General features: G+C 54.6%; 1 protein-coding gene across 3 annotated transcripts in view; it reads left to right on the top strand.

Annotated features, from left to right (window-relative positions):
* Positions 1-22,004, top strand: part of MAPT (microtubule associated protein tau) — a 77,744-nt gene that overhangs the window by 31,335 nt on the left and 24,405 nt on the right. For 2 of the 3 annotated variants that reach the window (XM_008149466.3, XM_008149468.3), the window contains exons 2-4: positions 5,691-5,849; positions 16,456-16,521; positions 21,529-21,584. In XM_008149466.3, coding sequence (XP_008147688.1) covers positions 5,708-5,849; positions 16,456-16,521; positions 21,529-21,584 — 264 coding nt within the window. In that variant the 5' untranslated portion in view covers positions 5,691-5,707. Of the gene's footprint in view, positions 1-5,690; positions 5,850-9,806; positions 9,879-12,433; positions 12,521-16,455; positions 16,522-17,349; positions 17,365-17,884; positions 18,217-18,270; positions 18,689-21,528; positions 21,585-22,004 lie in introns of all 3 variants that reach the window. The other variant, XM_054709316.1, reaches the window with a different exon arrangement.

Consider the following 22,004-nt stretch of genomic DNA (forward strand, 5'->3'; position numbering starts at 1 on the left):
TGTGACCCTCCACAGGTTACTGAACCTCTCTGAGCCGTTTCCTCATCCAGAAAGGGAGGACAGTCATCCCTCTCATGGGCTGTCATGTTAGAGATACTCTCTTCCTGAAGCCACTGTGACCGGCTCACAGTCAGTCAGAGCTCAAATAAACAGGTGCATTTAACCATGTGTACGCCATAAGCATCTATAGACGCAAGCGGCGGACCTTTTTAAATTAATATCCCAAAACTGCCAAAAGGGTGTCCAGTGCTGCCCTGGCTTGCCCAAGGAGCTTTCTAGAACCTAAGTGACTCATTACCAAAATGCGTTGCTTTGGTTCTAGAAAGTTCTGTGGTCCGCCATGGGTAAGAAAATTAGATGGAATAGGAAGGGCGGTGGTAGGCGCAGGAAAGCTCTTTGGTCTTCACCTCCTTGAGGTAGAGACCACCCCACGTCCGAGGAAACCTACAGAGCCTGGAGGAGCAGAGGGCTGGGTGGGGAGTAGCCGGGCATCACGCTTGCTTCCCGTGTCCCAGAGGGCAGCAGGGCCAGGGGAGCCGAATCCTTTCCGGTTCCCTTCTCTTCTCTTCACCTGCCCTGTCTCCTTTGTCCCTCCGTCCCTCCCAATCTGTGGACATTCTTCTCCCTTTCTTGGCCCCTGGCTGGGCCTGGGATGTGACCCTGTAGGACGAGGCACTAGAGCGACTCCACAGGCCCCTGCGCCTCAGGGGCCTCCGTCTACGCGGTTACAAAATGGCAGGGGCAGACTCCAGGAGCCTCTGGCTCACGCTTTCTCTTGTCGGGATGCAGTCCTTTTCCCAGGGTCCCTAAAACGTGGCTCCTTTTTGTTTCCAGGTTTAGCTCAACTTCTGTGCCTCTCCTGAAATTCCTTCCCTACCTCCCACCCTGCTGCCTCCGAGTCACTGCCTGGGGGGGAGGCAGGAGGTAGGAGAGCAGAGAGAAGGGGAGAGGGACAGGGGAAGAGGGGGGCGTGGAGAGATTGGTTGATTAGAAGAATAAGAAAACGAAGGGAGACATCTCTTGGTGTGTTTATTTTCCCGTCTGTGTGTCTCCTCTAGATTATAGGGGTCTGGGAGGTGATGGCCACGTCTAGTCTGTTGTTTCGCCGGCCGTTGTTGCATGGAAGTCTTCGGGCCGGGGTGTGCGCTCTGCCCGTGGTCAGTTGGTTTACATGTTCTTTGTCCAGTTATTTCAGAGAAATCATCTTGCCCTGGTTCTCAAGGAGGAAGATGGCAGGGGTCAGGGCGGAGGGGGAGGAGGAGAGGAAGGAGGAGGAGGACTGATATGCGGGGGTCGCCTGCCTCTCCCCCAGGCCTGGGCTAGAGACCTCCTCCTGTCCTGTGAATGACCTCGGGCTCCAGGGCTGGAGGGGACAGGCCCAGGGGTCCCACTTAGAATAAATTGCCAGAGCAAAAAGGGAGCTCAGAGGTCACCGATCATGGAACTGGCGCCTTTCAGAAGAGGGGGTCTGTTTGGGGGCTAAGAGTGGCATTTCGTGGATGAAGAAGGTTGAGAGAAGTGACTTGTTCACACAGCTTCAGGGTGAGTCCTGGACAATGCTCCTTCTCCACCCAGACCTGTGCTCCACAGGAAGGTGGGGGACATTTTATGGTCCAGGACGGAAAAGCAGGCCGTGCGTGTTCTATCAGGACGCGGGCTTTGCCTCCTGGCATCGTCTCCTGCTGGTTGTATGACCTTGGGCTGTGTGACCTTCCCAGATTACTCATCTATCCACTGGGAATCTTAATATCTGTGCTGACGACTAGCTACATCACAGGATTGCTGTGTGTCCTGTGACACGCCTGTGAGGTGCCCACACAGAGCAAGCTCCTTCTTTGACAGGGGCCGTGGGGCACCAACTGCGTACCAGGCTCCGGGGCTGCGGCCTTGTTGATTCAGAAGATCCATGAACCCAAGGGCATTGCTGCCCGGGGTTGGCAGGAGGGTGGCATGGTGAGCCTCCCTGCTTAGGGAGTTCTTCCCGTGCATTTCACTTTTTTTCCAAAGGAAAATATTGGCCCTTGAGAAGCACACAGTTCATTTATTTTGCACAGTGAATAGCTGCCTGTGTTTTTAAGGATGATTTCATTTCTCCAGCAGCCCCTATAGTTCATTCAGCTTCCTATTGGTGCATCTGACTTTCTCCAGCCCTGCGGGGTGGCGCCGGTGGGAGGGGGAGGTCATCAGAAGCCAGGGCCCCCCGAGAACAACCACCCTCTTATCTGCTCCATGGACCCAGACGAGGCAGCATGTCCCCAGTCCCCAGTCCCCAGAACAATGGGCTGCTGCCTGAAGCTCCAGGAATGACTTGAAACCTTATGGAAAACACTAGATGAACAAAACCCAACATCAAATGCAAAAGCCACACTGAGAATTTACATTTTTCAAATGGCTGAGGGGAGAGGGAGACAGAAAAAGGAAAGTTCATGACACATGAAAATGATATGCCTTTCCAATGTCAGCGTCCACATATAAAGTTTAATTGGAGCACAGCTCATTCATTTATGTGCGAGCAGTGGATGTCTGCTTTCCCACTGCAGTTAAATTTAATACAAAGCATTAGATCACTAAAAAACATAGCAGAAAATGTCGATCTTTATGTGTCACAGAGCAATGGGATAAATCACAGAAGAAAATAGACCTGACTGTATAAAAACTAAAACCTGTCCATCGGAAGCCGTAAGAAACCAAGATTAAAGGCAACCAACTGGAGAAACTGTCACAAATAGGATAAAAGGTTAATGTTGTTCATAAAAGAAGAGCTCACTCCAGTCATTACAATGAGCACCGAGACCCGAACAGAGGAGGGAGGGAAGGATAGAAATGGAAGCCAACTCGTCCGATTCTTACTTTTTTTACACCTTCATCCGCCTGTCATTGAAAGGAATCCATCAAATCGCAAGACAAAACCATGGGGCGCCTTAAACTTCTGAGCGTTCGCTAAAACTTTAGTTGGCTGGCCTACCTCACCTGGGCCAGGTATCGTGTCTCCAGCAAGTTTGGGAAGCCTCAAGCTTCTGGGCCGATTCCACCCCTCCAGGGTGGGGCACCTGATAAGTCAGCCAGAGGAGGCGACTCGTGGGCCAGTCCCAGGGATGTGCAGTTGGGCAGTGAACCAGGAGGGCCTGAGAGAGGCTCCATCAGGAAGCAGTGAGGAAGGCGTTACTTCCTAGAGGGGTGGGAAGCTTAGTTGCGTCCTCAGACAATGGAACTGGTGCCTTTCAGAAGAGGGGTTCTTATGCTTGGGGGCTTTCTAAGGGAAACAGACCATCAGCATATCTAAGGGTAGAGAATATCACCCCCAGATCCTAAACCTTAAAGGGTGAATTTGGACTTTTATCTGCTCGTCCTTGGGGAGATGTCCAAGGTTTGGAGAAGCTCAGTCTCAGATGCCTTTCCCGAGAGAGCTCTGAGGGGCCGGGGCCTCGGGCCTCAGTCAGAATGAAAACGCGCCCCCTTCTCTATAAACAGGAGCTGCCTCAGCGGGGCCAGGCCACCACCTTCTGCCTCGCCCAGCAGAGGTCCTGCTAACCTCACTCTTTTGGGTTTTTTAAAAATAATTCTTTATTGTTGAAAGTATTACATATGTCCCCTTTTTTCCCCATTGACCTCTTCCCTGCCCCCCCCCCCCACCTCAGGCCTTCAGCACCCTATTGTCTGAGTCCATGGGTTATGCATGTATGCAGACAAGGTCTTTGGTTGATTACCTCCCACCTTCCTCCACCTTCCCTCTGAGACCTCGAATTCTGTTCCATGCTTCCATGTCTCTGGATCCACTCAGTCCATCAGTTTTAACCTCACTCTTAAAATCTTCCTAGACCATCCCAGCTCTCACCAGCTTCTTATCCTGCATCGTGGATGGAGAAGAGAGCTCAGGCACCCACACCAGCGGGCCCTGCCCAGAAGGGAGAGGAATGAAGCTGGACATGAGTATGCCAGTGGCCAGCTGGTAGCAACACAGAGCCAGAAGCTGGCTGTCCCACCACGAACACCAGTCTTGGAAAAATTAGGTGGAGGGTCTGCCCCAGGTGCACCCTCCACCTTGTAGTACACCATTTGTACGAGTTGCCCAACACCTGTAGAGATGAGACTGTGGATTTTAAATCATCCTGCAACTCCTAACTCATTTAGAGGACGCCTGTCATCAGGTGTGTCCTCCACCCCTTTCCCATGGAGACATTGTTAATTGATCACCGAAACTGAGAGCTAGATGCCTCCGAGGCAGGAAAGAAAAAGGCCCCGCCCACTCCAGTTTGCGTTATCAGCTCTTCCCTAGACAACTGACCCACTTCGGCTGCTCCCGTGTGCCACTGAGAAAAGTCCAAGTGAAAACAGAAACATAAGGAGATAGCTGCTACAGATTATAAAGGAAAATTAAAGACTACATTTAGATTGTGAAAAATTATAAAAGTCACAAATATAAAGAGGAAAGAACGAAAGAAAAAAGCAGCCTAAACGGATAGAATGATAAAAGGTAACACAGGGAAATATATTTTAAAGGAATTTCAAAAGGTTAAAAATTGCTAAATGACCCGAGCTGCTGCTTTTACAACTCTCCTGTAAGTCTAAAATTATCTCAAAAATAAAAACATTAATGAATGAAAAGCTAATATAAATCTGGGGTGAAAATTAAAAGTAAAAATAATTTAAACAACAAGGAAGCAAATCTATGTAAAAGTTTAAAGGGAGGAATTGAAAGCCAGTAAGACAGGGGCGTTTCAAAAATAAGTAAAGAATATGTGCTATGAGATAATTAGGTTATATAAAGGGAGGTATCAAAGTAAAAGACAGGGGACTAAAAACTTCCAGAGCTAAAAATGGAAACTGATGGAATCATCATCCAAAGTAGCATACATGAACCAGGGCCAAGTGGCATACTGAAAAGTCCAGAAACTCTAAGCTATGAGCTATTTTTTAAATAAAGAAATATTCTCACTGAAGATGAGAACGACGGCTGAGTAAATATCATTTCTACCGCGCTCTGTTGGGCTTTTGCAGGGAAGGGGTGCATGCTGCTCCGAGCCTCACACCCGCTCCGGGCACAGCGCCGTTAGGGGTTCTCTGCCCGCCCTCAGAATGCACAGCTGAGTCCTGGTGGGTGCCAGTGAGGTGAGTGGAGGCCACAGCTTTGACCTCCTGGCAGGGCGGGGGGCTACCCCACTCGGAACTGGGGGAGTCAGGACACCGGTCAAGACGTGGTTCTGCTGTGCAGTTAGTTGCGTGAGGTTGAACAACACGTGCTTTTCTCTGCTTCAGTGTCCTTACCGGGGTGCCTCCTGACGCCTTCCTTCTCCTGTTTGGTCCTACCCTCTGCATTAAAAAAAAACTAAAAACAAACAAACAAAAACATTAAACTCCTAGTCAGCAGCATTTACTTCTTAATGAAGTTGAACACGTGCTGGGCATAACAAGTCAGGCTCGCTGCACCTGTCCACCTGGTGCTTTTGAACATGAGCTGGTGTGATGTTTGTGAATTAAAGGTACACATACATGTAAATGACACTTTGGCAGGGATGCAAAGCTCAGGCTGAGGTTGCTGGGGCGGGAAGTGGGGAGGTGGGGATATGTCTGCCATGAACTAGGGAGGTGGCACTTGACTCTCCCTGACCCCCAACTCCACACACCCACCCCCCAAGCACTTAGCCTCATCTCAACATCCCAGCCTCAACCTCCCATCTTTCCTTCCCCAGGTGGGCCTGGAACCAGGATGGCTGAGCCCCGCCAGGAGTTCAACATGATGGAAGATCATGCTGGGACCTACGGGCTTGGGGACAGGAAGGACCTCCCCTCTCAGGGGGGCTACACCCTGCTGCAGGACCACGAGGGCGACGGGGACCACGGCCTGAAAGGTGAGTGCACCCCCTGCACGGCAGGCCCGGGTCTTGGGGGTCACAGCCGGTCCGCTTGCTTTGGAAAAGGCTGACAGGAAGGGCTTGCAGCCAGTTTTCTAAAGAAGTTTTAAGCGCTTTATGGGGTTAGATTGCCAGTAGAGAGAAGCCTCATCATTTGAATGAGCCAAGATAACCCAAATGTGACGCTCTTTGACAATGTGACGCTCTTTGACAATGTACTGTTCCAGAGGAGGGTTTGCCACCTGAGTGGATGCCATGTGACAACGACAGCAGGGCTAGTCAGTCTGTTCAGTACAGGGTGCTCTCTCGAGTCTTCAGCCACACCCGTTGACCTGTAAATCAGCAGCACTCATTCGCATGCCAACTATGTGGCCCTACACATTATCTTCATCTCTCCCTCAGGGGCCTGTCTGGGCCCTATTCGGCATGTTGGTGAGCGCTGGGATTCCTACTGTACCTACATTAATAAACTGCATCGATTTCTACGTGTTCTAAAACACATCTTTTGGGCCAATCGGCTTGGCCTCCTCCTGTCCCATTCCAAGGCATACATTTCATTTCACTGTCTGGCCACCAAATTCAGGAATCACGCAGCCTCTCTTCCGCTCCACATGCCGGCCAGATTCCCGCCAGGAGCACCAGGCTGGCCTCAGTGTGAGAAGGACCCTGCCCCTTGCCCTCCGGACCCACTCCTAAGGAGACAAAATGGCAAGCAGCCTCCTTCCTCTTTTAGAACTAAACATAATTTAAAAAACACTTTGCAGCCTGGGATGTGGGATAGTGACTAGAAGCAGTGCAGCAACTAGGTGGGAAACGACCTTCTCTGGGTGCATCTATCCAGGAGGGCTCCCTGGAGGAGGCAGGTCACCAGGAGGTGCCCTGGGTGCAGGAACAACAGTCCCTGTCTTGGAAAGGTTTCAGGACTCACTGGGGGCCTTGTGTCAAAGGCTGGCCTCTCTGTATGTGTGTAAGCAGAGAACACATTGGAGTCACAGGAGCTTGGAAATTAGACACGCGGGCTCCCAGTTGGAGGAAGTGGAGGCAGAGTGGGCCTGCTGTCCCCGGGCTCAGAGGCTGCCCAGCCAGAAAGGGTGATGGGAGGGGAGGGGGGCGGGTGGGGGGGAATGGGTTCCCAATGGGCCTAGAACTCCCTGCCTGGTGTCATGGTAACAAGAAATGTGCATTCTGGCCTCCCCGCAGGCCACAGCCTGGCTCCAGGCCTAGTTGCTAAGTTTCAGCTCTTGGCGCTCCCTCGTCTGAGGACCTGAGCCCACATGCCCTCCAGCCCCCGCCCCGCACGCCTCTCATCACTCACTCTCTGCCAAGTCCCCGTGGAACTCCAGTTATTAAACTCTCATGGATGGAATCCAACTTAGAATCACAACATACTGAATTTTGCCCCGGATGAATTCTGCCAATGAAAAATGATGCTCTATATAGGGTTGCCTGGTTTAAAAATTAAGTTAAAAATATAGATTATGTTGCAACAAATGTACCATAATAATGAAGGATGTTAATAATGGGGAAACTGGGGTTGGGGTACACTCTCTGTCCTATCTTTGCAATTTTACTGTAAATCTAAAACTGTTCTCAAATAAAAAGCTCATTTTTTTTAAGTCCAGGGGGAAAAAAAAGCAGTTTTCACCAGCCTTATTGTTTAAAGGGAAAACTAAATTCAATTTGTACAGTAAGAACCAGCTGACTGAGTTATTTTGTGTCTCAGAGTTGCCTAAAGTATATCCGCTAAAACTACTCCATTCTTTCACATAAAACATGATCAAAAGTTCTAGGCCAAAACAGACATATTATAATATACATACAGCTGACCCTTGAACAACTTGGGAGTTTGGGGTGCCAACCCCCCAAAGTCATCGAAAATACATATATAACTTTTGACCACCCCCCCAAAAAAAAAAAAACAACTTAACTACTGACAGCCTACTGTTTGACCATAAGCCTTACTGATAACAGTCGATTAACACCTATTTTATGTTCTATGTTACATGCTGTATTCTTCCAATAAAAGGGAACTGGAGCCCTAACCGGTTTGGCTCAGTGGATAGAGCGTCAGCCTGCGGACTCAAGGGTCGCAGGTTCGATTCCGGTCAAGGGCATGTACCTTGGTTGCAGGCACATCCTCAGTAGGGAGTGTGCAAGAGGCAGCTGATTGATGTTTCTCTCTCATCAATGTTTCTAACTCTCTCTCCCTCTCCCTTCTTCTCTGTAAAAAATCAATAAAATATTTTTTAAGAAAGGAAGCTGGAGAAAGTAAAATGTTATTGTGGAAATCATAAGGAAGAGAACATACACTTACAGTATTTACTGAAACAAAGCCGCATGTAAGTGGACCCACACAGTTCAAATCGTGTTGCCCAAGGGTCAGCTTACATGCAAGTTTGAAGCGGCTAACCTTTGTGTCCCTGCTGTGAAAGGGAAGCATTCGAAGAGAGTTTGCTTATACTTGCCAAGGAAGCAAGTAATACCTAAAAGATTTCCCTAGTTCTCCTCAGGCTTGTTCTTGCTGCTAAGGATTTAGAATGAGTTGTTTTTATATGGGGAGCAAGGGGTGTCACTGTCAGAAGGTGCCACTTGACCTGCGACACTTTAGGTAAGTGGGACAGAGACTACTTTGGATCATGACAGGAAACCACATGTAAAATACTAGGCAAAGGGTGTCTAAGTAGGTGCTAAAGGTTGGGAAAGGACTAGATGCGGCCAAAGAGAGCTGCAAAGGGTGCAAGTTGGTTAGCGGATCAAATAGGACACCCTACTGAATGAAAAGGTGTTTCGTGGGTTAACTGGTTATACCTTCTAGATAAGACACTCGGAAGAAGCCCTTCCCTTCCTTCCGACCTCCAAGAAATTTAACAAGGATAACGCAGATGATAAGGGTTGCAGGCTGAGGACGGACTGGGGGCAGGGCTGTTTGGGGACACGTGGCTAGAGACCCGGTCACGCCCATATGTGCCGGTGCCCTGCCAGTCCAGGCTGGTTCGTGATGACAAGACTCCGCGGACAGTCTGCATGGTGTTTGCAGGGTTTTGCAGGCTCTGGGACCAGGGAACTGCACCTGCTGGTGGCTTGTTTGGAATTAGCGCTTCTGTGACTGGATGGGCGCAGCCAGGGCTGGTGTCCCGGGACGGCGTTTTAGCAAAGGGTCCGGGGTATCTGACCCCACGGCGCACTAGGACTCCACTTGCCTTTTTTCATCTAGGGGTTCTGTTTTGTGCACAGAACCAGCCCCCTGTCACCAAACCGACCCCACGGCTGCCCCCGCCCTGGGTGGAGTGGCTCTCCCAGAGGGCGCCAGAGCTTCCTGGCTTCAGGTTCTGAAAGGACAGTTTTCTTCTAAGTGACTCAGGCTGGCATTTCAGGTGCCACTCCAGGCTGGTGAGGCCGTACTTAGCGGTCCTTCCATGAGAGGAGCTGAGCGCAGTCCAGACACCAGTTGTCCAGTTAGAAGTGGGCACTGGGTCTGCCCTGAGCTACTTCCTTTCTAAAGGAAGGGGTTGGAGGGCTGTGTGTTTTCCAGGTGTTTTCTGCTTGCCCTTCATTAATGGCAGTGATCTCCCATGAGTCTCTCCGGCAAGGGAAGATGAGGCCCCAGGTCCACGGGGCATAGCTTTTTGGTATCTGCTGCCATTAGTCAGGAGAGCCCTGCCTCAGCCGGAACCACAAGCTGATTAACAGGCGCTGTCTCCTCTCGCCAAGACCAACTGCTCCTCACCTGTGTCTATGCCTGATCACCCTGGTGTGGGGCACCGTTGTGTTGGGGGGAGGGGGGATTGGACCTCTTTGTGGTTTTATCATGCGGCCACAGTCCATCCCTCTGGCTTCCACACTGAGTGACTTTTGGCTCCAAAACAAACTGCTCCCGAGTTCCTCCTGAGGTCCAAAGCGGGGCGGGGGGTGGGAGAGGCGGCCATTCTGAGGGACTCACTGTGTATGTTCCAGAACCTCCCCTGCGGACCCCCGCCGGTGACAGATCTGAAACCGCTGATGCTAAGAGCACTCCGACCGCCAAAGGTGGGGCCTCCTTCTCTCATTGCTCCACCCAGCCAGCCCCTCCCATGCTCCAGCCTGCGTGTCGCCGTGCTTTGCGCCCTTGTGTGCCACCCTTCCTGGCTGCATCGCTGTTGCCTCTCCCTCTGGCTGAGAGGTGTGCTCGCCCCGTGCTTTGCAGGATGGCTCAGGCTTGGCTCAGGGATGCTGGCGGAGCCAAGCCCTGCTTTGATGCCTTGCTCGCTAGTGCCAGCCATGGGCACCTTCATCGTGTGGGTGCTTTGAGGCAGCCACACTTGCAGAGACTGGGGTCTGTGGCAAAGCAGGGCCCAAGCACAACTCCTCAAAGCCCCTGCTTCATATCAGTTGACCTCCCCAAACTTCTTCGAAAGCCCCGCCCAGCTCCCTCTTTCATGAGCCACCAGGTCCCAGAGCAGCCGTGTGGCTGAGGAGAGGAGGTCAGTGCCTGGCTCCCAGCTCACACGCTGGGACTGGTCTTGGTTCAGGGTCCTTCCGCTTTTGAGCAATGGGCTTGGCTGGGCCTCTGGACATTGGCCACCATGTCAGTTCCAGCCCATCTCCCGACCCGTTCGCTCTAGACATTTGCTGTCTAGGTTGTTATGAAGCTCCTCGTGTATTTCCTGAGGCGCTCCTGGGTCCATGGTTTCGACCACCTTCTCTTGCTTCCCATCTATGTCAGTCAAGACTGAATTTGATTGCAGGTCAAGGAAAACCCAAGGAACTGTGGCAAATATAGGAAGAGATTTGTTTGTCTCGCATAATAAGATATCCAGACGTGGGCAGTCCCCAGTCTCATCCATGTTCTGCTGTCTTTATCGTCTGCCGTCCTGTACGGTTCTGCTGCCTCGTGGTTACAATATGGCTGCTGCACTTCCAGGCATCACATCTGCCTTCAAAACAGAAAGAAAGTAGCAAAGCCAAGTGGCCAGAAGAGGCCTGACATCCAAAGTGTCCTCTTTTGATCAGGAAAGCAAGAGTTGCTCTGCAAGCCCCACCTGGCCAGCTTCTGCTTGTGTCTCGTTGGTCAGAACCGAGCCTCGTGGCCCAGCCCTGGCTGGGAGGGAGACTGGGCCACCACGTATTTTGCTTTACCGCCTCTTCAGTAGGAGGAATCAAGAGACAAGGGAATTGAGAATGGCTTCTGAGTAACCAGTCCGTGGTATCTGCACCTCCATCCCTTCCTCCTCCCCAAGGAGGCTCCCGGTTCTGTTCTCAGCTCTGCTCGGGGCCCTGCCCGTCGCTGTACCTGTGTGTCACGGGATGAGACCCTGGCCCCGGCATCCACCTTGGATGAATTCAGAAAGTGACTGCCATGTGCCTGCCAACTGCTTGGTCTCAGGGTGCATCTGTGGAGGACAGGGTGGGCATGGCTTCACCCCCCACCCCCAGGTTCTCAGCCCGGTGACGAGAATACCAGGCCAAATGCTCTTTGCTCTCCTTAGAGCCGGTGATGCAAGGCTTATCCTGCTGACCTTGTGAGGGCAGCTGCACAAGTTGCCTACCTCCCTGAGCAAGTCCTGAGACGCTAATGCCAGAACCCCGGCCAGCCTTCCACATCATGGTTCTCAGTGTCCCGTCAACCGTGTTCTGGAAGAATCTTCCAACCACGTCTCGCTGCACGGTGGACCCTGTGCGTGTGTGGGTCCCAAGAGCTCAGCTCCCAGCCGACAGGGAAGGGGCCGTGCTGGGCCGGGCTGCTCGGCCTGCTCCCGAGACCATAATGAAAATGGACTCCAGTTGTCTCAACTGACCAGGCCCTCGGACAGCTTTCAGCACTGACATCCCCTTATGTTCACCCAGAACCGCCTGGGAGTGTGCCAGCGCATTGCTCAGGGACCAGTGCCGATTGGGAAGCATGATGAGAGACCGACAGCCACTCCTGGTGGGGCGTCTTCACCTCCAGACTCTGCTCTGAAGGTGGCCCCGCCCCAGTCCTGTGGTCAAGCACCTGACCCTGGACAGCACGGGCCTGTTCCTCGCTACCCAGGGGGCTCTGTGCTTCTTAACCAGGGGTCATGGCCTCGGGGACAGGGCCAGCTGGAGGAAACCTTGGAGGCTACCTGGAGATGATACTCCCATTTTGCAGATGAGGAAACTGAGGCCCAGCGAGGACAAAGGACTCACAGCAAAGCCATAGCCTCCATCCCTAACCCCAGAGTTCCTGCCCTGCCTTAGTCCCAGTTCCTCTCCTGCACCACCTTAAGGATCAGGCATCTGTGAACAGTCATCTGATTGCCAACATTTCTTCTTCACCTCTCCCTGGGACCGGCCCCCGCGGCCTCTCGCACTGCGTGCTTACACAGGGCCGTCCCTGGCTTTCCTGGCAGAGGGCCTGGGCGTCTCATGGGCCCGTGCCACTCAAGCAGAATATTAATGTGCTTCCTGGGAGATGCCAGACAGGGTGGCTCTGGGCCTGCTTTGTGGTGTGGCTTTTTTGCATGCGGCTGAGTTCCCTTCTGCCTCCCCTCCCTGCCCTGCTGCCGCGCACACGAAGCAAGGTGAGGGGCTTGGCACGGCTCATCCTGGGCCCCCCAAAGGTGATTTTCAGTGGTTTCCAGACGTGACAGCGCCCCTAGTGGATGAGGGAGCCCCCGGCAAGCAAGCCGCCGCTCAGCCCCACCCGGAGATCCCAGAAGGAACCACAGGTGAGGGTGACCCCAGGGCTGGGTTCCCGGCTGATCTGCTGCAGGAAAGGGTGTGCGTGAGGGTGTGCGTGGGGTTGTGCTCATCTCGGGGTGAGGCGGGAATGTGGGCGGTCACCGGCTCCTGGGACAATTGGGCTGTTCTCAGCTTGACGCCTGGATGTCCGGCTGCTTCCATGGCTGTCTGCCAGCCCCCCGGGGAGAGGACCTTGTGCATTCCTTCTCGATTCCCCCTTCCCGCCCCGGTCAGACCCTGCCTTCACCTGAGGCCAGTCCACCCTCCTGCAGACTCCGCCCAGCGACAGGCTCACCCTCAGGGGGCGGTTTGCCACCAGCAGCACCGAGTGTGCAGCCGGGTCCAGATGGCAGACCCACACCTTTGGAGGACAAGCCCTGAGGAGTTCAGGATATAATCCAGCATCCAGTCCTGCAACTCTCCTTTCACACGTGTCTGCACGGAACAGGCATGACGCCGCTGTCCTGTCCACGGTGATGGGGAAGAGCTCAGATATCTAGGCACCGATCAGAAATAGCCCTGAACTCAGGGCCCCCAGAGTCACCCGAGAGCTGCCCGGCCCTGAGGAAGCGGCTAGCACAGCCCAGAGCTCCTGCTCTCATTTCCTCCGCATCCCCGCCCCTGGGCTGACCTGTAGACCCCACAGGCCGCGTGGTGGTGGGAGTGTGCGCGGCAAGAAACGCAGAGGAGTTCCGGACAGGATCTCACGCGCAATGGAGAGTGGGGACATGTCCCAGGCAGGAGAGTCTTTCCTTCCCGAAGACGGTGCTCACAGCAGCACGTGGGAAGCCACAGCCTCTCAGGGCACCACGTGCTGGGGACCCCGTGCAGGGCCACGCAGGGCCGCCCTTCCAAGCAGTTTCGGCTTTGGAGTTGGTCCTCTGAGACGGCGGAGGGGAATGCTCTCGAAGCCCGCAGGCCCCATGCTTGACAGTGCAGATGGTTTGGAGGCCGAGAAAGGACTCATGGGATGAGATCATGAGTCACCTGGTGTTTGTCCCTTCCTCTTCATCCAATGCGGGCCCTTCCCCTGCCCGGGATGAACACCGTAGCCCACGTCCCATCACTCCTAGTAATCAAAACGATTGTAGTCTCATTAATCACAAAGCACCGTCTGCAAGCGCTGATCAGAAGGCCCACTCCGTGTAAAGGTCAGAGCTCATTCAAGGTTGCAGCCCTCCCCTCTGGGCTGGGGAGGGGGGGAGGCAGGAATTCTTCCTGGCTGGCACTGCTGAGAGCCGCTGCCTGCATCCTCTCTGCACTGTTCAAAGCTGACGCTCTCTGTGGGGACCTTTTTTAATTCTAGTCTCTCCCCAACCCCCCACCTGGTCATCCCCCCCTGAAGGCTCCTCCTGGCACTGGATTCAGGCAGACATTTCCTCTCCGCTGCTCCTTGGGGCTGCTGATCTACCTGCAGCCTCACCTCTGCAGAGGTTACTCGCTCCAGCTGGGGACCTGCTGGACATAGTCTAAAGCACCCCCACACGGACGCTGCCCTGAAGGAGACACACGGACATTCTTTGCCCAAACTGTGGTTTGCGGACTGACAGCGGGGCCTCCACCATATTCCTTGTCCACCCCCACCCCCATCCCCAAAAGCAGGGCTGGCCTCTCCCCTCCTCAACTTTCCAAGGTAGGGTTCTGACAGCGTCCGCCATGTCGCTAATCATAGAGTATGGACACTCACCAAGGGCCTCCAAGGGGTGCCTTGAACCCCTTTCACTGGGACTGAGGTGGGGGGGGGGTGTCTACATGGCCAACCCCCCCAATCTGTTCTTCCTAAAGAAACCTCCTCAAAGATACCCTCCCTCCATCCTCTCGCCTCCTCAGTGAGGCGGGAGGTGTTAGAGTCTCAGCTGTTTGACTTGGACAATATGCACCTTCGCTTGGCACCTCAACTGGCAGGTTCCATTTGCTGTATCTTGGTGTCCCCCTGAGCACTTCTCATTTGAGGTCCTATTGGGGGTGCAGTGTGGCCGCCCCTGCAGGAGTCACTGCCGTGCTGGGGGCGGGAGGCCCTGCCTCTTGGGACTTCAAGGATACAGAGAGGCCGTCTAGTGATGTGATGGCCCAGCCAGGGTCACACGCCCCCCCCCTCCCTCTGACTTCTCGGAGCCCTCCCTTGCTGGCGTTGGGGTCGTCAGAGTTCTCGGCACCCTCCGATATCAAACTGGTGCCAGGGCCAGGGTATCACAACTCTGCATCGGCATGTGAAAGCTGCCGACTTCCCGGGGCCACGATGGTGACATCATCCTGGCATGCCTCTCGGGTGCTCTGCCTCCCGGATCCGTGCCATTCAGCGGGACTTGCCGTCACTGAGTTCTCCTTCCATAACCTCGACAGAAACTCAGAGCGAATCTGTTTTTGGAGCTGCGCCTCCTGGACAGTAGTGTCACATGACACGGCGTTGTCACCATTAGACCTCACGGGCAGCACAGCGTCCGCTTGGGGCCCCCAGGGCGGTTGTCCTACGAGCTGGTAGACGGGGCGTTTCCTGAGCTCCCCGCCGGCCCCCCTCACCACAGCTGCCCGGAGACAGCCAGTGGCCGGTGTGAACAAGGCCGTCCCGGGCCTATCCGGAGACCAGGGAGTCCTTCCCTTCCCTCCTCCGTGCTCTCCGTGGTGGGCCTGTGTGACCAGGGACGGTAACCTGTCATTTCTGCCTTAGGGGTAGAGGCTGAGTCATTGCAGGTGTGGAGAGAAGACTGGTGGCCCAGCCAACAGCACACAGGCATTTCTCGGGGGGCAGGGGCGGGGGGCGCTGTCACTGGGCTCCTGAGGCCAGCGCGTGGGAACGGATGGCTGACTGGCCATATAGGCTCTTTCCTCTGGACAGTTACACTCACTGTCCTGTAGCACTATCCTGATGTATGGTGATGCTGAAATTGGCACTGCGTTAAAGCTTACTGATTTCGGCTCCATTGAGATGTGCAGAAACCTTTGCTCGGTCTTCTGTGTTTGGGCTGAGCTGTGGCTCCCTAAGCAGGAGCCCAAGTCACCCCGGAAGCTATCCCTGGCACTGCTGGCCGCCCTCGAACCAGGAAGTGCCTATTCTGGGCATGCAGTGAAAGGGTTCCCCGTGGTTGGGAGAAAAGAAACCATACGGCCCTGGGGCACCTGCTATCTGCCAGGCGCTTTGCTAAACACGTTCACACAAATTCTTGTGTTAACCCTCACCGCTCTCCTGTAAGAGTAGAACCGGTATCGTCACCTTGGGATTCTAAGGAAATGGAGACACAGAGGTTACATCAATAATGGCACCTGGGTGTGAATCCCAGCCTGACTCCACAGCCCAGCCTCGTCCTTCCCTCCACCTCTGCCCCGCGCTGGGGCTGGGACTCAACACCCGGACACGGATCCCAGGGCCGTGCCCGGCAGCAAATTGCTCCTCTGGCCCTGGCCGGTTTGGCTCAGTGGATAGAGCATCGGCCTGCGGACTGAAGGGTCCCAGGTTCGATTCCGGTCAAGGGCATGTACCTTGGTTGCAGGCACATACCCAGTGGGGAGTGTGCAGGAGGCAGCTGATCGATGTTTCTCTCTCATCGATGTTTCTGGCTCTCTATCCGTCTCCCTTCCTCTCTGTGAAAAAATCAGTAAAATACATTTTTTTTAAAATTGCTCCTCTGACCTCACCCATCCTGTGTGTCTTTGTCCAGTGGGGCCCTCAGAACCCCGGGCCCACTGCGGGGAAGGTCTTTCCTGCTGGCCTGTGGCCACCCGTACGGCGTGAGGGGTTTGTGTCATCAACATCCCCAGCAATAACATTTTCAGCGAGTCAGCGGGACAGCCCCTCGGGGCCGGTAAAGGTGCCTTCTTTTGTAACGTTTTCAGAAAACTCCCGGAAGGTGCAGACAGCTTTGTGTTTAGCACACAGTAACCGTCTGTGCTTTTTATCTCCTTCGCTTGCCGACACCTAAACCAGCCGAAGAAGCAGGCATCGGAGACACCCCCAACCTGGAAGACCAAGCGGCTGGACACGTGACTCAAGGTCAGTGGCCGGAATTGCCTGCCAAGCCTTGGGGGGTTGGGAGGAGGGAGATGGCAAGTCTCGGATGGACGCGACCCTGAAAAGAGAATTTGGACCTGGGCCCTAAATCGCAGGTCCAGCAGATTTTCAGGAGGTGGTACTTATTCGAGCGGGGCTGTGCGGATCTAGAAAGAGCTTGAGCATGTTTTTCCCAGGACTATTTCTGAGTCATCCCTGAAGTGTTCAGTGTTCTTGAAAAAAAAAAAAAAGCTGGCCTTGTCCCACTCGGGGAATAGAGAGTGAATATCCAACAGAAACGCAGATATGTGTGACGGGCGGTTCTCCCTGCAGGCTGTGCCCTCTGGTCTGTCCCAGGAGCAAGGCCTCAACCATATCCCCAACAGGCCGTTTCTTTTCCGTTTTCTTCTGTGCAAACTTCAAACCCTGTTATGATTTTCTCCTCAGGGACCAAAACTGCCGTGTTCAAGAAAAGCAACTTTCTGTAATCATTTAGCATACGTCCTTTAAGAACTTAATTTTTTTTTTTTTTAAGTCCTAGAGATTCCTTTTCTTAGGAAATGGAGACCTCTGATATAACCTGGGCTGGGTTGGTTGGCTATCATTTGCTGCATAAACGAACTTCAGAGTCTACTGTGTCATGTGGAAGCTTCTAGATTGCAAAATAGCTAGGAACGAGGGGCTCTGTTGTTTTCTCCAGGAAGTGATATGGGATTTATCCAAGGGTTAGCACCACCACTGAGGAGGCCACCTGGCTTTAGGAAGCGTCTGAGCCTAACACCAATGCTAGATGGGGCCTCGGAAGTCTCCAGGTCCAAGGTGAGAAAACAGGCCCGCAGAGGGGAGGTGCTCCCCCAGGTCCCCAGCCCCCCGCGTTGGTGGCAGGTAGACCAAGAGAGCTTTCATTCCAAGCAGACCAAAGCTACGAGGGTGAGCACAGCGCCTGCGGGCTTGCGACGTGGTTCAAATGTCCTTTTCTTGTTGCAAGAAATACGTGTGCTCCCTCTTAAACAATCAGTGAGCCCTTGCTAACCTTTTGCCACCGCTGCCTCTGCAAACCCAGAGGAGGGGAGAGTTCCCGGTCAGCGGAGGGGGGTGCCCGAGAGGCCCCTGGCCGATGGGCTTAGCGCTCGGGTTCAGCCTGGACACGGCAGAGAAGTTTCTGGGGTCTCCGTGCTGCCTCAGGGAGAGAAACAGCCAGAAGTCCAAGTCTCTCACCGTCCTCAGCATCAACCCACCTGCCCACCGCCTCTTCCAACAGGAGGCCTCCAGGAGCCCCTCCCGGAGTGGGGACCAAAACCAGGGGCCCGGGCGGAGGAGGCCCCCGCGTTCCCGGAGCCCAGCTCCCCTGGGCATCTGCACACAGAGGTGGTCCAGGAAGGCGCCCTCAGAGAGCCCAGGCGTCATGGAGATGCGGCCACGGGTCTGACCCGCCAGCACATGCCCGACGTGCCTGGGGCTCCCATCCTGCCTGAGGGCCCCAGAGAATCCGCGTACCAGCCCCTGGGGACAGAACCCGAGGACACAGGGGGGCGTCGCCGTGGCCTGGGGCTGCTGGGGCACCAGCCTTTGGGAGGCCTGCGCCAGGAGGGGCCGCCTCTGAAGGGGCATCAGGGCAAAGAGAGGCTGGGGGGTGAGGAGGTCGATGAAGACCGCGACATCGACGAGTCCTCGCCCCAGGACTCTCCTCCCTCCCAGGTCTCCACTCCCTCCCAGGTCTCCCCTCCCTCCCAGGTCTCCCCAGGTCTGCAGAGCTCCCCAACCCGAGGCGGGCCAGCCCCCCAGACAGTTTCCAGAGAAGCCACTGGCACCCCTGGTTTCCCAGCTGAGGGTGCCATCCCCCTCCGTGTCGATTTCCTCCCCAAAGTTTGCACAGAGCCCCAGGCCTCAGAGCCTGAGGGGCCCAGCACGGGGCCCACGGAAGGGCCTGACGGGCCCCCCGAGTTCACGTTCCACGTGGAAATCAAAGCCAATGTGCAGAAGGAACAGGGAGGCTCCCAGGTGGATGTGGGAGGGGCTGCCCCTCCGGGGGCCCCTGGAGAGGATACAGAGCCCCCGAGCCCCTCTGAGGGAGGCGACACAGAAAAGACTGACCTTCGAGAACCACCTGAAAAGCAGCCTGCGGCCGGGCTGCCCGGGAAGCCCGCCAGCCGGGTCCCTCAACTCAAAGGTCTGTGCCAAGAGCTCCTTAGCTGCTTCCCGGGAGCCCCGTGTGCCCCCCAGGCTGCGGGCACTGCCACTGAGCTTCTGGCCCCCGTGACTCCTGCCGCTTCCAGGTGCCCACGCACAGCCACTGAGCGGGCCGCCTGGGTCCCGCTGCTCACCCTCCCGCGGCCTCCTCCTGCCCTCGGGCCCTGGACGCACGTGCCCCTCTCACGCTTGCCCGCCGTTCTGCATGTCACCAACACCCCCACCCAGCGCTTCCTGCCCTGTTCAGTCCCCCAGCCACTGGGTTTATCCACACAGTCCATCCGCCCACGGGAGGTTGGTGGGCCGCACTCCAGAGAGGATAACAGCTGCTCCTACTTCTGAGGGCCTGTCATGTGCCTTCAATGTATAGCCCAGACCCCTCCCGACCCTCCCAAGTGGGTGTAATTAGCCCCACTTGGCAGATGAGAAAACGGAGGCTCAGAGAGGTCAAGTAACTCACGGGAGGTTACCGAGTCCCAAGTGGCCGAGCCAGGTTCAGAATCCAGGTGGGTCTGCTGGGAAAGGAAGCTCTTCCTCGTACACCACAGTGACTTCCAGAAGGTTCTGACGTGAAACCTCCTAGCCCAGAGACGCAGAGGGCACGAGCTGCCTCCTGCTGCTCTCGTCAGCGGACAATGACGTGCGGCAGGTGGCACACACAGCACCTGGAGTGGCCAACAGCCCACGCTGAGCCTCTGACCCAACGACCCCATCCCCCACTCACCCCGCAGGAGGGGCAATGAGCAGGAACAAAATTTTCCTGTTCAAAGCACCCCTCCCCACCTTCTTGAGCCCTAGGAAGCAAGACCACAGTAGCCCTTTGGGGGCTGGAGAGATGGGAGGGGCAGTTCCCAAGTGTCCTGTCTCTGTGTCCTGCCAGGGAGGGGACAGTTTACAGCCCAAGGCGGCTTCCTGGCCACGTCAGGTGCATCCACACATTTAGGGCCCTGAGCATCTTAGAGTTATTTTCAGGGCTCAGGCATTGATGCTACGTAAGCTGTCAATGGCAAACATCTGTTGAATTTTTATTAGCTCCTACATGTCAAGAAAACTTGGGCATGTTGTAGATAAAGGAAGCTGGTGCCATTTTGGAGCCCAGCCCATCTGGTATCCAGATGGCCTAATACATTTATAATCCCTTAAAATTTAAAACAGAAAAAGAAAATCCTACGTCCATTTTAAAGTATCCTAAGTTCCAAAACAGTAGGAGGCAAATAACTGCGGCTTGACACATTACAACGCCGCTTGCTGGAAACGGTGTTTTATAGGATCCTGGTCCACTGGATGCTCACTGGTCCAGGTCCATGGTCCAGTAAGCTTAGACCAGTGATGGCGAACCTATGACACGTGTGTCAGCACTGACACGCGTAGCCATTTCTGATGACACGTGGCCGCATGCCGAGGATGAAGCATTTGCTGCTCCTGAGGATGAAACATTTGCGACTAGAGTCTTGGAGTTAGTTTTTTCCTCAAAGTGACACACTACCCGAGTTATGCTCAGTTTTTTGGCAAAGTTTGACACACCAAGCTCAAAAGGTTGCCCATCACTGGCTTAGACTAAACCAAGTTAAACAGGGTTTGCTGATGCAGGACTTGTCCGCGTCTTTAATAATCTAATGCACATGTTGACCCTCTGAGAAGGACCCAGAGGATGAATTCCCCAAAGTTATTTGATCTCATCTGCTTATATCTCCTGGAAGAGGCCTGTTCAGTAGTCCCCCAATTTGGGAAACGCTGATTTAGCAGACGCCTTGGTTGTGACATGCATGATGGTTGACTTGGGCAAAGGCTGTGCACCAGGTCCTGGGCCCTGGCTAAGGGTCTCAGGGTGGTCTCAGGAACCTGCATTTTAATAACCTCTCCTGGTGGTTCATCACAGTAGAGTCTGAAAACCTCTGGTCACTCTAAAAATCCAGTCTCCAGTAGCCTGTGAGCAGCTCCAAGAGGCCCCATTGTCCTCGGGCAAGGGGACCTCAATATTGAAATCAAAGACAAATCTATAATCAATCTTCAACAACGAATGTCAATAGAAGGAGAAGGTCAGGCAGAGGTGACCCTGGTAGACCAGTAGACTAGAAAGCCACACCCCTTGATGAAACCAAACACAAAAGCAGTCAATGGTTTAGTCCTAAAATCCAGAGGTCATCTGTAGGCTGTTTGATGGTAACCAGTTATTAGCTAATTTGTGGAAATGCAAGGATTAACCCCTTGGGAGGGCCACCAGGTGGTGAGAAGACCCTCCAGGGCTGGGTCAGGGGCGGGTTGGGCTCATTGGAGAACAGCTGGCGCTGGTGCCCAAAGCCCCCATTAGTGAGGGGCTGGCTCTGGGAAGACAACTCCTTCACCCTGACCCTTGGGTGACAGCATGAGCAGGGGTCCTGCAGGGGCCAGAGCCTGGCTGAGCTGCCCCATCTGTGGCCCTGGGACTTTCAAGTGCCCCTCCTTGGAGAGGAGTTGGCCCCAGCTGCGGGGGGACTGGCCCAGGCAGAGGCAGGGAGGGAGCCTGTGAGAGGCAGGGCCTGCCTTCCCTGTGCCAACGTGTGCCCGGAAGTTGCCTCCGCGTCCCCTCTGCATGTCCCCACCCTCGGCCAGCCTGCTGCCCTCGTCAGGGTGCTCCAAGCCACGACCCCAGCGTGCTGTGTTGATACTAACGGCGAGAGACCTAACAGGTTCCAGGGGAACGAAAATCAGTGGTTCCCACTGAGCCCGCCCGAACAAAGCACGTGGCACTACCCTGAGAAATCCGCCTGGCGGCCCCGCGCTCTGTCCAGGCGCCGTGCACACGGGTGTAACGTCCGTTCTCGTTTTATATCTCATCAGCTCGCATGGTCAGCAAAGGCAAAGACGGGGCTGGAGCCGATGACAAGAAAACCAAGGTAAGCTGCCGAAACCACGTGGAGGCTGCCGTGCTTTATGTCTGAATGAGTTTTTATGGACAGTGTGTCTGTGTACGTGCCACCGAGGTACCACTGCCGTTCCCAGGGCTTGGTTTCACGCCAGCGTAGAACTCCAGCGCTTACCCATGTTGCTGCTTGTGCCGGGGCAGGGCAGTCGGCGGGACCAGGAGCTCGCGCTCCTAGGTGCCGTCCCATTAGCCTAGTTCCGTGGTCGGCAAACCGCGGCTCGCGAGCCACCTGCGGCTCTTTGGCCCCTTGAGTGTGGCTCTTCCACAAAATACCACGGCCTGGGCGAGTCTATTTTGAAGAAGTGGCGTTAGAAGAAGTTTAAGTTTTAAAAAAAGTTGGCTCTCCAAAGAAATTTCAGTCGTCGTGCTGTTGATAGTTGGCTCTGCTGAC

Source organism: Eptesicus fuscus, chromosome 20 (genome assembly GCF_027574615.1).
Source record: "Eptesicus fuscus isolate TK198812 chromosome 20, DD_ASM_mEF_20220401, whole genome shotgun sequence".
NCBI lineage: Eukaryota > Metazoa > Chordata > Mammalia > Chiroptera > Vespertilionidae > Eptesicus > Eptesicus fuscus.